We start from the raw sequence: 15,803 nt of genomic DNA, 5'->3' as shown, positions 1-15,803 counted from the left end.
GAGACTGCAGCATGAATATTGGACGGTGGAAGAAGCGGGTTAAGGGGGTGGCTGGTGTCAGCCACGGGAAAGGTGGCTGAGCTACGTGGGGCCGGGCTTCCAGTTCAATTGCAGTCAGAGCTCTTAACAGCAACAAATCTCATCTAAACAACGGAACATGCACCTGGTTGGGATCGAGCAAAGCGGAAAGCGGATACAATTCCATCGAAACGGATGTATGCTGCAACCATTACAGCCACATGAAAAATCTGGTGACTTGCGCCGCAGATGTCGAAAAGCCGAGGTGCCCATCTCTCAGGAATTCTAGCCGCGTAGATGGCAGCGCCCACGAGATTTGACGTCGCCATCCAGCCCATCCAAACCAACGACATGCGCGATTTTTGCACAGCCCAGCCGTAAACCAGAAGTCCGTGCACGAAGAAAATAATAGAGCTCAGTCCAAAGCCAGCGTAGAAACAAGCCCGCCAGCTGCGGAACCTTGGCAAAGCAAGGTGCGGATCAAGCGTAAGAGTAGCACAAGTCAGTGCAGTACCACTGGTAGAGGACCAATAAAGCAAGCGCAGGCTTTCGTTACAGAAGAATCCATAGTAGATAGTCGGGATTCCAGCTCCCCACATCAATATGAGAATCCCTAGATAGTCGAGCTTATTGCAGAACGACGTTAGGGGATGGCTGTGGTTCCATAGGATATGAAAGGTTGCAGAAAAAAGAAAGCAAACCGCCACTCCCAGGCAGTACGTAGACACAACGACCAAGTCGACTACCTGCCTATTGGCCTGGAATTTGTAAACGACTTGGCGAAAATATACAGACAGTGCAATGAAAACGACTGCACCGATAAGGTGCGAATAAGCGTTGACTGTCTGGTTATGGAGGTAGAAGAGGCTTGTGAGTGACCTCCAAACAGAGCCGGAAGTGGGCCTGTAGCCCGATAGAATATATTCGTTGTCTTGTTGCCACGAAGGAATCTCGTGGAAGAACAGCAGCCGGGACGGCGTGTACCATAGCTGAGATCCCTCACTATTGCTGTTGGTGGGATCTCCGATGCGAGATACCGATTGCTCTGATCCGAGAGATCGGGATCGTGAGGGTGAGTGGGGGTATGGGCGGCGATACATTGAATCTATAAGCTACAGTAAAGAAACGATAAAGAAGTCGTACAGCCGGCGTTGGGAGCCTTTGTCCGCTGTACAGATACCCCGTTCTACCTCATTGGCAAGAATCCTAGATTGAAATCCGGACGCTGAACCTGGATTTTACAGTAATTATAACATATTTTTCGTTGTTGGTCACTAGCGTAGAGCCGGTTCGCGAGCCCGCATTATTTTAGAACAAACTGCCCAATCCTCCTAAACTGCGCAAGAATAACTGCGCAAGAACAACCGCAGCATTTGGGCAGCATTCCGTATTAGAAGCCATATACGGCACATCAGGAGCGGCGAATATCGGTCACTGTCGGTTATGGCGCCACGAGAAGGCGTTTGTACTGCCGCTGACCAACATTGGACAACATGAGGAAAGAACACTTATTGTATCAGCGAGGTCTAGATCTTGGATAGAACCAGCTGCGCTCCTTGTCACTATATCATCGACTTGTTCGTAAAAAGGATGTCGCTAAGACGTAGGTCAAAACTTCATTAGGGAGACAACCTGAGCTCGAGCGAGAGTAAACATCCCTGGTCCAGCGCAGTTCACCCTCGCAACTACCGAAGCATTTTTCAGCTTTATGAACGAGACATCGATGAAAGCCGACCGCTCTCCGGTTATTATTTCCCTAAGAGTTCTTCGAACACGTCTTCCTGTGACCTGCAAGACGCCTAGTCAATCACCTCCTTTTCTTCTTTTGCATCGAGGGTACCTTCCTAATTCAGTAATTTCTACCACTATCACGGGCGCTTTCCAGCCTCACCAGCGACGGTGATGCCGCCAGTTCGTAACAGAGCTGCTCGGTCGTCACCATGGCCGACAACTCCAAGAAGGAGTACGCGGTCACGAACACCAGACCATTTAATAGACGAAGGCCCAACCATCGTCGTCCGTGCGGACTGCAGCAACCTGCCCACACCTAGCCCCACCGAACCGTCCAGAAAGAACACGATCGAAAACAGACCCGCCGAACAGAAGGCCAAAGCATGCTATCTACTCCAAGAAGCCCTCCGGCTCGTACAAGAGGCCAAGGAGTCCTACTCCGGCTTTGATTACAGCGCGGCGACCCAGAACTTGGAAGCACTAGCCACAGACAATACGCCGACCCAGGACCCACAAAGCCCCAACAGAACAACCGACTGCTGCAACGCGCTCCAAGAACTTGCCAGCCTTCGAAAGGAGGTACACGAGCTAAAGGAGCTGCTGACCCTGACCACCAAGTCAACCAGCCCAACCCAAAAAGAAAACACCTACAGCGAAGTCCTCAAAAAGGGAGAAGCTACCACGGTGAAGGACCAAGTCACACCCAAACCCCAGTACGCCTCTGCACCTGGACAACAGAAAGCAAATGACCGAAAGGAACACACTCTTGTTCTTATCAAAGACAAAGACCAAGCTCTTCCTAGTTTCGACCCCGTCCAGATTCGGGACCGGATCAACGCCAAACTCCAGTGCAATGCAATCAAGGGCGTACACGCCTCCCCGAAAGGGAACGTCGTCCTGACCTCGCTCTCTCTCACGGCCTCGCAACTGCTGCAAGAGCAACAGAGATGGCAAGAGGTCTTCCAGGGCTGGCCGATCACGGCAGCCGAAAAGCCAGATACCTGGCCTAAGCTGGTGGCCCACTTCGTCCCGACATCGCTAAGTCCGACCTCCTTCGCCGAGGAGGTGAAGCGGTTCAACGACATCGAAATTCAGGGGAATGTCCGATGGTTGTCCAAACCGGAAGGCAAAGCTCACTCGTCCATGGTCTTCGCCGTCCAGGAGGGAGACGGAACCGAATGCCTGAAGAACGGAATCTGGATCCAAGGCCAGCACCTCCAGGTCGTCCGCTTCAAGTCATTCACACCAAAGACACAGTGCCGCAGATGCCTAAAGCTGGGCCACGACCCTGTGCTTTGTAGGGGACGGTACGTGTGCGGCTACTGCGCTGGGAAACATCCGACCAAGGAGCACAGCTGCAAGGACTGCAATAGCAAGGTCCCTTGCACACACGCGCCTGCAAAATGCGCCAATTGCAGCCAGACTGGACACACGGCCTTTGACAAAGAGAAGTGCGAAGTGTACAAAGCGCTATGCTAGAGGCGATCTTGCTGGTACAGAACAACCTGAATCGAGGCCGCCATAGCCTTCGAACGGCCGCCATCGAGGTTCCAACCCCCTCTTGAGGCCTAACAGGCACGCCTACGAGCTAGGCGCCGACTGGAGCGTTTCATCTTCCTTGGAGCTGCTATGCGATGGGCCGCTTTTCCGCTTTTCCACCATCAGTTTAAATTTGGTTCTTTCGTTCTCTTACTTATTATGTTAATCAACAACAAAAAGAATCGTCAGGGTATCTGTAGTCTGTCTCATATTCGACAAAGATTAAGTATCAAATGCACGCTTAGTGTTTTGCTTTCTTTTCCTATGAATCGTCGTTATGCTCGTTGATTCGGCGGCACACTATCCAGCGGACTCCGAGGACTGATCCTCGGCGCCCCCTCTACCATATCCTTGGACGACTTATGCGTAAGCCGCTCTTCATTATCGTCGAAGTGATTATACATATCACTACCTGGTTTGTGAGCGAGCTCATTCTTGACCGTGACCGTCGTCGTGGTGAAGATGCCCGCCTTGGCGTTGTTGTGTCTGCTTTTACTGTCGTCGTTATCGCCTTCAGCGTTGGGAACTCCGCTCTTGCTTTCGTCACCGCCGCCTCGGTGGTTGCCCTCCAGGTCAAGGCAATCCTCCTGGCTGTCCTCAGACACTCGCTGGAACGTCGACAGGGTGAAGTTTCCGTTGTCGCGTGTGGCGCCGGCGCGCGCCAGCTTCCGCCGGTCCATGCTGCCGATTGTGGGTGGAGGCATGCCGGATCCTGAGGCCCCGAGGCCCATGTCACTCCAGAGACCGACCGACTGCGCCGTGCGTTTGATTAAGGGTTGCAGAGTCGCCAGGCAGCCGGCACAAATGGCTAGGCCTTGCTCGACGTCGGACCATATTGCGATATCCACGGTTGCCCCTAAAGACGAATGTTAGTAACGTACTCAAACAAATGCGCCATAACAGACACTCCAACGGGGTGAGGATTTTTGATGACGTACACAAAAAGTCGGGTTCCTCAAAGGTGTGAACGAAGACGAAGCGTACGACGACGGCAACGCTGGCCCTAAACAAGCGGTGGGGTCAGTATTCAATGTTCAGCAGTCGGATGGTGAAGGGAATATCAATCATACACGCAGGCCATGCCCAAAATGGGGATAAGCGAAAGCTTGATACTTTTACGCATCTGCAGCCCCGTGATCATGTGGAGCGGGAGCAGCGCAAAGGTGAAGTCGCAGAGCACGCTGAACGCGCTATAAAGGTAGGTGAGGGCGGCGATGATGGACGGCGAAATGCAAGTCCCTTCGCCGTCCTTGACCCAAAAATAGTAGAGTGGTTGACACTGCAGTAGCGTGACGAAGAAAAAGACGATGCCGGTGATGACCGAGAGGAAGAGGACGACGTAGATGATCCATTTATGGGACTTGATGACGGTGATGCGTAAGAGGAAGACGCCAATCGATAATTTCGAGGCAATCATGGTCACGCAGTACCAAATATAACAGAACCACCAAAACTAGAAGTTCGAATAAGGCTTTGGCTTGAATTTGTAAGGAAGCTTATATGACAGCGCGCCGTGTCATATCCAGGGCTGTACAAACCTTCATAGCCTCCTGCGTGTCCTCCTTTCTCAGGTCCGTGTTGTGCCGTCCTGTTCCATAATGAACTCCCGTAAGTGCAGAAGAAGTGAATAATATAAAGGTTATCTGCTCGTAGCGTCCTTGTCAGCGGTATGTCCTTCAGGCTTATTACGAGAATGTCATCGAAAGCCTTGTCTTACCGTTGCAAAGACCATGATTGCATCATCTAACCCAAACGCTTTCAGGATGACGACTCGAGTGTAGCATCGAAGGACGGTTGCGGTGACAGCCAACGTCAACAGTGCAATGCAGACGGCCCGCAGCTCAGGGCCGCGATTCGGAATGTCGACGCCATCGGCCATGGCGGTGGACTGGCAGGATGCTGGTTCGAAGGCTGTTAGTCTTCAATATCAAGATCGCCTGCTTTCATAACTCAAGAACCACATACTCGGGATTACAAAAAGAACGTCAAAAAGAAGCAGCGAGTCAGTCAAGACCCTCCTATAAGGCTTGCTCAAAGTTGAAGAAAACCCCGAGATGCAAGGGGTCTCCACAACATTTTGTGAGGACACCAGTGTCCTAGCCCCAGACCCATACCAGGCAATGAGGGTCTTAGCATTGATCACTGCACTACATTTGCGGATTAACGGATCCAGTGTAATGAGAAGCTCCTCTAGCAGCTGGACCGACCAGACCAGGTTTTGGTAGGTGCTTTGATGTCAGTACCTTGCGTCACTCGCAGCTGAATATTAGCGTCGAGCCCAGACCGGTGCTATTGCTGTTTCTGGGGATATCGTCAGGTCACTAGAATACTCCTCTGCTCGTCTTATATCCGTCCAATCGAGCCAAACGGAGATACCTCCGGCGAATGAGACCGCGGGACCCCACTCGATATGGTGGACCGCTCTCGAGCTCTTGTCTGGGACCAGCACTGGGACCAGGACTGTGGCAGGTTGTGCCCCTGAAATACTGTAGGCCTGTAACGATCTCCGGCAATGAAGGCACATTTCCGGGAGTTCTTGGTAAGAGATTTCCTAAGCGGTTCCGCTTAGAGCCGCATACAGAATGGCCAGCCCATGGTCTGGTCTGGTCCATTGTCAGTACACACTGACAGCTGTTTGACCTGCCAGTCTTCTGACCTACCTACACAGACGAAAACAACCCATAATCGGCACTTCAGGTGTTCATAAATAAGTGCGCATCACATCTACATAAAGCCAGTGGTCCCAGCAAGGACGGCTCGGGGATTCAGTAGAATAGCGCAGGTAGTTGTGGCTTAAATAACACATTGCAACCCTAGATGCCTGTTCATATCGAATCGAAAAAAGATCCGCACATCTATCAAGATGCATTGTTTATGGCCCATGGCAGCAAATGAGACAATTGATCTGGCTGAGGGGTTGTAGGGGTAGCAAGAGGGGCCCGGAGCCGCTAAGTCGATAGGTTCCGCTCGCCTCGACGACACGGATAAGTAGCCCCGGCAGTAGCTCAACGCATACCGGACTAGTGCCGAGGTCTGTTGCTGCGGTTCGGCGAGAAGATGGATGCGGATACCTACGGTGGGATATCCAACTCCTTCTGGAAGACTAGCACACACATGAATGCAGGTTTCTTCGATTGTGCTATGTGCATCAAGGATGTCAAAAGTCTAAAGGGTTCTTCTTCATCTGTCGAAGAATCGGTGTGTTGGGCAGCAGCGATGTTCATACTTTGAAACTATTCCAGACCATTGAACGATATTATTAGTCGCCGATCAGGTATCGACGGGTGACCCTTTCGATACCGATAATATCGAACTGGCACTGCGATGTGCGAAGATGTCGAAGCGAGATCCACCAATACGCGTTGTCCCCCCCCTTTCAGCCTCTTCGTCCGTATGAGGAAAAGCAGATATTTTGAATGGGGACGTTGTGGGTTTGTTGCGAAACCGCAACCCGGGTTTAGCTGATGACAATCATTCCACGAGCCCTCATTTTCCCACAAAACACATCAGGTTGAACCATGACAGGTCTTAGGAAGTCGGAGCTTGGAGAGAAACCACCCGAAATTTGAAAGTTTAACTGGTTTCACGACTAACTTTAGCTCTTAGCAAGTTCAACGGCAGCCCCAACGGTAGTGGTAGTGGTAGCGATAATGCCAACGAAGCTCTTACCGAAACGGTAATTCGCGTCTCGCGTCTCGCCAGATCAAGACTCATAGCGAGAAGAGGACAATCCAAAATGGCACTCTGGGTAGCTGGGGTTCGTTCGTTGTCTTTCAACAATATATTTGGTAAGAGGAGGTTGTTGGTACGTGAGCTGTCACAAACACAGACGCAAACTACAATAGCCGCTATGACCACGTTCATACAGGCCACCCCACCCAGACCTGCCAGCAGTGCTTATTAGGCCCTCACCTTCCAGTAATGCGCATTGCCAGATCATTGCACGGAATTGCCGAATACCAGTTTTTCTTCCTTTTCTTTTTGTCCTCTCCTTTGATACGGCTAAACGGCTGCCCCTAGTAGAAGTAAGAAAACTCGATCTAACACAGCGGATGGCCAAGAAATTCAAATCACATGTAAACGATCGGGTTTCAAAAGCTTGGGAAACACCAACGGAGAATGCGATGAGGTCAATCTCAACCGACCGAGGAAGAGAAACCGAATTGACTGATTGCTCTTCATTCGGATCAGGGCTTTCCTTTGCGGCCTGTGCACGTTTTGCGCGTTTTACTGAGGAAGCGAGATTCCGACGTTACATTTAAAAGCACGCTGCAATACGTGGTGGTGCACTAACCTCGAGATACCTCCGCCTACGTAGCACTGGTTCTGAACGAAACTAGAACATATCGCCAAAGCAACAAAACCGTTAGATCGTGCAAGACGAACATGATAATAAATGAGGTGTCGGTAATGTTTCATGTTAATTAGCCCCAGTGAGGACATGTTCCATTGTTCCTGAAATATGGTCATCATTGACGGCTCGCCAATTGTGGCAGACAGCCCTCGAAGCCACACAAATGACGCGCTACTGTGTCTACTTAAATATTATCGGGGTGCTTCATCTAAGAAACGGAGGTGTCAAGTATTTCCACCATGGCAGGGGTTCACTATCCTCCCAGTAAAATCATATTCCATCCTGGGTGTCTTGCGGACCAAATCCTTCAAAAGCAGCGTATTCCAAATCCACGTCCCATTCAACGGACTGTTCCTGGTCCATGCTGCTGACACCCTGATGCATCCTACTCCAGCCGGCCCATCCCCGGATGGGTTGTTGTCGGCCACTTCCGGAGCTTTCACTCCATGTATTCCTGCACGCCTCATGAATACACTCCGTCGTGGTATCATCAGCTTTCTTGTCTCCTACGCAATTCAGAACGCTCAATAGAGTAGTTTGGTTGTGGAAGCTTATAATCGTAGTGATTACAGAGGAATTGCAGCACTTTCCAGCCCCAACGCAGCACTGATAAGTGCATAGGTGGATGCATTGGTAGATGGTTGGTACTGTAGTCTTGTGTTACGAGATGGCATTGCCCCAGCACCTGCTGGAAATCTTTCAGCGTGTAATCGCCCGGGGGACCGGTTGGTCTAGGCCTATTAGTGCCTAAAATGAACTAACCCCGACCGCTCAGCCCTCCAAACCGGATGGATGATTGATGTTTTTCCATTCATTCACTTTCTCTATTACTTTCTCATTTCAATTATAGCTTCCGACAACACACGCTACGACTCTCGCTTTTTATATCTTCCTCGATTGCACTCGCGGCAGGTCTAGGATCAGGATCCCGTCGTGGGACGTTCTTCGTTCGTCGGCTACTTGAGCCCAGCGATAACCCAAGTCCGTTTGATTTATCAATGGTATCCTGTGCCTGGCTACGTTCAAGTCTGCCCCCGACGCCCTGGTGACTACTGGTTCTATCGCTGGAGGCCACGAGCCTTTCGAGGCGACCTCTATCTGATCCGGTTCTGGATTAGCACTACTTACCAGCCCTGACCTGCCCCAGCAACGCTTCCGCCCTCGCGGGTAAACAGCCCTCTCGGTGCTGCTTCTGGGCCGCCCATTTAGACGCTGGATGGTTCCGACGCGCCACTGGCAGTCCCGTTCCTGAGCCTGTCTAGGTGCCTGCAGACTGGGCGACATTGTGACCAAGGACCGGAAAAGGCGCGTGAGGATGTTCAAGACCTTGAAGGAGGGGCGAAGCAGCAAGGTCGCACATGCTCGTGGGCCGGTTCTGGGGTGCGTCCATTTTAATGAACTCCGTCCAGGTGAACGTCCATTCATGCGAACGTCCATTCTAGTGTCGCCAATTCTAGTGTTATCAATACGACTTTTTGGCCTGCGCAACACCAATCGCAGTCATTTCGACCCCATATGCACGCCGGTAGATATTGCACTGGCCAATGAGCACGAGCGGTTTCGGCGGCGGCATGGGTCCAGCGCATTACGCCTTGACGAGCCCGTGTTGCCAAATCACATGGGGAATCTATAGTCGATGCTACAGCACGAGGGCGAGTGGCTGCATAAGCGCAGAATCAAGGCGCAGGATGAGGAAAGCTACGGGCGGGGGCGACAATCTGCCATTCAAGGAGCACGAAAGAGAGGGCGCGGAGTGCTATGTATGTACGTAAGTATCCGCCAATATATTATATTCATCTATCCTAGTCGCCTCTCTGCATTGGCTCGTCTCACGGGGTCGGGACTGCCCGATCCGCACCAACAGGTTCGTAGCCAGCACCACGTACAGGCGGAAGGAAAAACCTCGGTACATGAGATGCTCGAATGTAGGAGGAAAACCCGGGTGGCAAAGGCGGGCAGGAAATGACTCGATCGCGTGAGGGATGCCGAGCAAAAAGACCACAGCCAGCCCGACAGGAGTCAGTTCAAGCTCTTGGACAACACAGGCGGGAGTCAGCCAAGCTGCAAGCACTCGTAAGCAGGGAACGGTTCAAGCTGTAGGACTCGTAATGGAGCCGATAGCAGTAGCTTGCTCGTGGCTCCTGGTGTGGATGGAGCCAGGAGTGACTGAACTCGATGTGATTAGGGTTGGGGCAGGGACGAGGGTACTTGCTCATGAGCACGTCGCTGCGCAGCTTTGTTAACTGCTTTTCAAAAAAGGTCTCAATCCCAAGGATATTCACAAAGAAGGCTTCGAGGTCTTCGTAAAGAGGTTGGACAACGAGTATCGCCCTGATTCTGGTGGGACTGGACCACAAGCACTGCGTCGTCGTGTACCACTTGCCTACTTCGCCGCCATATACGAGCTTCTCCCTGGTAAAAGCCGCTCTGGTGTGTTGCTTAGCTATTGTCGCTCCAAATTTGCCAACGTACATAGGGTGCTTACCGTAGTCTTCCTCTGGAAACGGGGCCCAGGTTTAAAGAATAAAGAAATTTGTACAGTCTATGTACAGCATCCAAATCGCCGTGTTCGACAGACTTGAGGGCTTTGATTTTGTCGACGACGTTTTCCCAAGTGCACTTTCGTTGGATCCCTAGTGTATCCAAGAAGAAGCCATCAAGCTGAGCAGCTTCACTTCGGAAATGATGAGAGTATAGATGTGATAGCGAGTATAGGGTGATTGTGCTGGCGCCGGTAGGAGCCTGCCAGACGCATTTGTCTGGGTCGGCCCATCTCGCGAACCTTGAACCGTATTGTGGTACCTTGCTGGATTTCGTGCTCGGGCTCGAAGGATGCGTCCTCCTTCGGCTGACCTACCCACTTGACCAAAATCTCAATGCTACCATCAGACACCTGACGATGCTCCAACAGCTTCTCAACCTCCATCTCGATGTCCTCGGTGGAATTGGAAGCGTTATTTTGGTGTCCCGCGTTTTCAGTCATTCGCTTGGTGTTGTTGTCGACGGGCCTCCCCAATGTAGCAGAATCCGGCGTGGTACGCGTGTTACCGTTACTTTGGAGTAGCTCTAGGCGAAACAGTTAGGGAGCACTCTACAGGCGCAAGGGTGGCAACGGAACGGTACTGCCCATATTGGCGACGAGCACCTTGGAGACGTCGCATGACCCCTTTATGTATTGTTGAGCCGGGGTTTCAGGTCGGGTTTCGGATGGTTTGGGCGGAGCAGAAGTATGCTCGATAGCTCTCCGGCCTATCGACCGGCTGTGACGCGCTAGTGAAAGGGTGGTCAACTTTATTCACAAACTAGACGATCAGCATAATGGCGACTTACTGACCTTAGCAGCCGGAGGACGCGCTTCGAAATCAGGCGCCGGTGCTTCAATGGAGTGTTGCGAACGAACGTGCCGCTGTCTTGCGGGCGATAATAGCCCGGTTGCAATATCTATCATGCGCTTCGATAAGTATAGCGCGCGACGAATGATTACCAAAACAAAACGCGACTGGGAGCAGCACGTAAATCATTGGTATCAACATTGGAGTGTTCAGCTTTCCGTTTAACACCACGATTCATTTGGTCTAGATGAATAGTCTGGTTATTGCCGGTAGGGAACGAGGGTTTTAAGGGCAAGATGACACTTTTCAAGCTGATAATGATACTGGACATCATCAAAGGGTCAGTCCAGATATCTCATGTTGGGCTGGGTAACGGATTGAGTTGCAGGGTGGGTGTCGCTAGATCGAGAAACGAAAAAGAATGAGTGGATGTACGGTCGTTTTCTTGGCGGATCAGTATTTGATATGAAGCTACGGCATAGTGGTAGGGATGCATTATAACAGTAGCTATGGCGCGCTAGCACGGACAGTAGTTGCTGTCCCACAGAACCTGAATCCCATCACGGACACTCGGAAGTGACCCCTGCTCCTCCCCGCTTGTCGTTAGCCTTGGTATCCGATTGCCCACGCTCCCCGTATCTTTGTACTTGTATGCTCCTTGAGGTCGTGTCGCGCAAAAGCGAATGCCTTCATGATGGTGAAATACGGGAGTAAGTCAACGCCTCTTGGAACAATGCCATGCACATAAGTATCCGTTATGGCTAATGGTACCTTCCTTTCCTAGACACCAAGCGCAAGGCAAGCGAAGAACCTCCATCGCCAACTGCATCCGGTAAACCGGTCCCGCCGTCCAGTGCCTACATTCGTGCATCCAAACGTTCGACGCGTAGTCCACCACCGGCGCCACTGTCGACGTGAACAGCTGTCGCGCAGTGGCAGGGGAGAGCCCTTTAAGCCGTCGCAGTTCGAGGACAGCGATGGAAAGCCGAAACCATACTCCAGAAAACCGAAGTCAATTGCCCTTTTCAATTCACACGAACGGGTAAATAGATTTCGGTGCTTCATCAATACATACGTAGTGAATCCACATAGTCTTTTTTATATTTAAATTGGTAGGTTTAAAGGTAATAAAGGTCGTATAAGAGAATAATGCTAAGTCTAAAACGACCCATTGCTGAATCGGGATGACTTGGAGCTGATGGCCCCTTTTGGGCTCAGATCGTCCATCCGGACCAGGCTGGCCTCGTCGTTATCCTTCTGGTATTCGACTGTGTAAGACTGGGAGTACATTATGTCGCCGTCTCCTCGGCTCTGCGACTGGGTCACGTTCTTGGTCCCACTCTTAGGGTTGGTGCGGTTGTATTCAGCGTTGCTCGCATAGTACTGACTTTTCCCGCTGGTGGATCCACCAAGGACCTTGGGGAAGAGCCTGACGAGCAGCAGGCGGATTGAGGGCATGCAAGCACATATGATACCTTTTTATTTGTGAAACCAGTCAGTAATGATTAATAGAGAAAGGGGAAGGTAGAGGGGTTTTCGTTAGGAGTCGTCCGTACCTGTGTTGATCTCAATCGTCGACCAGTTGGCCACGTCGAACTGATCCCAGGTAGGGTTGCGGGATTCGGCGAAGTGGACGAGCGATCGGAGACGAAGGATGCTGACGATGGTGACACTTTGCGAAATGATGTGTTAGTTCCCCCTTTCACAAGATAGAGCATTCGAAAGAGGATCCGGTGGTGAAACAACTTACAAGGTGCCGACGCTGAACATGACAGCGACGCCAATTTTCTTCTTCCAGTGAAGTTTTAGCGACCTCAGCTGCCATAGAGGGATCGCGAGCATCCAAATGTCGAGGGAGATGGAGATGGCGGCGTTGGACCACCCCATGGCGTTGATGTCGAAGCACGTGCCCTGATGGAGCCCGTCCCATTTCTCCCAGTAGAAGGGGATGGGCGAACACTGGAAGACTGCGACGAGGGAGAAAGACATGCCGAAAAGGCAGTTGAACACCACGGTGGCCCAGAGAAGCCGGCGGGTCTCCCGCCCGGGGAAGATGCGCATGTAGAAGAACAAGAGCGAGAGTTTCACCAGCGAGACCTGGAAGAAGTACAGGATCTCCAAGATGTAGAAGAACTTGCCGAAGTTGGTGATCTGGTCGTCGCGGAGCGTCCAGACGTCCTTGCCCAGCCCGTTTGACACGACGCCGTGCGTGTTGATGACAGAGCTCGGGATGCCAGCCATGACGGTGGCCAGGACGGCCCAGTCGTCCATACCAATGTCGGTCTTGAGGACAAACAGCTTGAAGGCCAGCCGTACCAGGACGAAGAAGCCGGACAGCGACCCGAAGGTGATGGAGATGGTGTTGTACATTTCGCTCTTGTCACGGACCGGCGCGTGGCAGTTGGTCGCCGTCAGGTTCTTAGTGAACAGGGCCTCCTCGATGGTACAGCTAATCGTCACACAGGCCTCGACGTTGCTTTGCAGCGGCACGTTGGTGCAGAGACATGTCTGATTCCCAGGAGCGCATGTTGATTGCACAATGGCGGCGCGAAGGCAGTTTTGCTAGGGAGTCGTGTATAAGCGAGACTTCATCGCACACTGACAGCCCAACCTTTGACGTAGGTATCGAGAGAATCAAGACTTACAGCACAAAGCGGCAACGCTGCCAGGGGATTGGCGGTGCCTGACGAGCCAGTAGCTTGCTGTGCCTGGGTGGCGGCACACGCGAGGCCCACGAGCAGGGCGATTCCAGTAGACAACCTCATGTTGCAGATCCCATTAAAAGGCAAGGGAGGGTCGAGTTGAACCAAATGTTTTCGGAGAGAAACAAACACTTTTAGACCCTTCTCTTCCAAGAGTGAGGCCCACAGCAGGGAGGGATCGAGATATACTTCAGATCTACGCCGGCGTAGGAATTTTCAACTTTTATCTCAGGCGATCTTCTAGACTGAACGGTGCAGGTTTGCATTTGGATACAACATCGTCTGCAGGGGGAATGAGAAGGGATATCTGATTGTTGAGTAGCATTATTACGCCGCTATTAACATAAGAATGCTACTAACTCTCCGTCCTTGATAGTGTTGTGGCACCTGGGTTCCATGCTGTTAGGGCGACTGGAGATGGATCTCCCTCCACCTGGAGGAGAGCTATCCATTTATTAGGTAGCATGGACCCCTAGCACGCCACATAGAGGGGCAGGGGAAAAAGGGAATGGATTACAGAAGGTGGAGGCCTTGACTGGCCAGATCCCTGTGTGCATCGCGGATATTGCACACGTGGTGGAGATTCGCGTGTGTGTGCCATGCCCGATGCAGGTGTTTCGCTCGTTCGGTGCGAACGACTGGTGACGAGTGAGGGCTAACGCTGAAGAAGTGCCGACATTCATGGCGTGCATAAATAGTGGACGTCCAAAAGACTCGACGGGGCTAATGAAGGTTGCAGTGGTCGGACACCGTCCGGTCGCCCGAAGGGTCGCCCGAATGTTTGGGGAGGGTTGGTTTCGTATTTCATTGACCAATTCCAAGAAGGCGAGGGAGGTTGGAAGCGCGAAAGAGAGGGAAAGAAAAACTAAGAAGCAATGTAAACCACGGAGGAGTTCCACCGGGATCGTCAACATGAATTAAGTGGTGAGCGGGCTGTTTAAGTGCCGAGTCATGAGATGTTGAACAAGCTGGAGAAACTAGTTGCCGGTTCCTGGCTGCTGGCTCGATTTGAAGAGGCTCCGAGGGGATCAAGAGCGAAAGCAAATAGTAGTAGGCCGCCTCCGCTCGATTCGAAAGTTGACAGATAGGACAGGTAGGACAGGTAGCGTTAACATGTCTTGGCGCGCCATGATGAATGGAGTTGGTGGGAGGAAGGATTCGAGGATTCCGCGTTGACTAGGACAAGGTCTCCTTAGTTTTGAGGGCGGCTTCCTTGGACAGAGGGGCAGGATGGCCTTAAGGCTTATGTGACAGGGACTATCGTGACATCGTCAACGAGGTCCAAACGTCTGACGCCCAAAAGTCCAAACATGAGACTGCGCTCGACAGGGAAACACGCTTGGCCATACAAACTGTGGATGATTCGACTATCAATAAAGACATACAGTGGCCGCAATTGGATGGATTATTAAAAGCCTCCCCCCCACCAATTTTACACCTTGACTCCCCTCCCCTTCACCTCGTATCATGTCTGCAGTTCCTGATATTAAACATTGCGGAGGCGAACCGACAATTATTGAGATGTGGATGGAGTCAAGTTGGGAGCGAATCTAAGTTTTTTTCTTCTTTTTCTCTGTTGCTGCATGCAGGCACGATGGCTTAGATCTTCCGGGAAGCGGAAGATCTTTCCGTTCACCTCTCTTCTCTGGGCGAGCACTACTTCGCTTCCTTGTTCCCGTCAGAGGGCCAATGCGTTAGAGGCTGCTCTAGTGTAGCCACCTGCCAGCTGCAATCACCAATGAAGAGTCAGTATATTGCCAAGGAAGCACCAACCATGCCGTAGCTCGAGCCTATTTTAGACTGAGTGGGTATGGCAGTGATTTAGCCCCAAACACCTAACACGAGTTCGCCAACGAGCACTTATTACATTGTAACGAACGCTATCAGGGGTCCAATAGAAACCTTGGTAGAACGTACGGGGGTTTATGTTGGCAATACGAGAGAGTATCTGGACGTGCAACGGGTAGGCGCCTGTTGATACAATGAACAATAACCGTGACTGAATCGTAACTGAGTGTAGAATTTGAGGGTATTCACAATAGAGTCGTTAAGGCAATGTGCCTCACCAATGGGTTAAGATTGATGCTTATATTGATCACTGAAGTAGAGAGTGTCTATATGAAATAC

At 51.6% G+C, this 15,803-nt stretch overlaps 3 protein-coding genes across 3 annotated transcripts; 1 reads left to right on the top strand and 2 right to left on the bottom strand.

Moving 5' to 3' along the window:
* Positions 1–1,958: 1,958 nt before the first annotated feature.
* PG998_014811 (uncharacterized protein) lies at positions 1,959–3,191 on the top strand (the record flags this gene model as incomplete). Its single annotated transcript, XM_066881627.1, has 3 exons — positions 1,959–1,981; positions 2,070–3,126; positions 3,168–3,191. 3 exons carry the CDS (start codon positions 1,959–1,961, stop codon positions 3,189–3,191), a joined length of 1,104 nt encoding a protein of 367 aa, XP_066723348.1.
* A 372-nt stretch (positions 3,192–3,563) lies between these two features.
* On the bottom strand, positions 3,564–5,167 carry PG998_014810 (uncharacterized protein; the record flags this gene model as incomplete). The annotated part of the gene is made up of 5 exons (XM_066881626.1): positions 3,564–4,144; positions 4,227–4,291; positions 4,359–4,741; positions 4,827–4,931; positions 5,006–5,167. 5 exons carry the CDS (start codon positions 5,165–5,167, stop codon positions 3,564–3,566), a joined length of 1,296 nt encoding a protein of 431 aa, XP_066723347.1.
* A 5,146-nt stretch (positions 5,168–10,313) lies between these two features.
* Positions 10,314–10,772, bottom strand: PG998_014809 (uncharacterized protein; the record flags this gene model as incomplete). The annotated part of the gene is made up of 2 exons (XM_066881625.1): positions 10,314–10,708; positions 10,766–10,772. The coding sequence occupies 2 exons, from the start codon at positions 10,770–10,772 to the stop codon at positions 10,314–10,316; spliced, it is 402 nt and encodes a 133-aa protein (XP_066723346.1).
* Between the last annotated feature and the right edge of the window lie 5,031 nt (positions 10,773–15,803).

Source organism: Apiospora kogelbergensis (assembly GCF_038363985.1).
Source record: "Apiospora kogelbergensis strain CBS 113332 chromosome Unknown utg000015l_segment0_segment0, whole genome shotgun sequence".
Lineage (NCBI taxonomy): Eukaryota > Fungi > Ascomycota > Sordariomycetes > Amphisphaeriales > Apiosporaceae > Apiospora > Apiospora kogelbergensis.
Note: the sequence above shows the minus strand (reverse complement) of the source record. Positions and strands in the feature narration are given on the sequence as shown.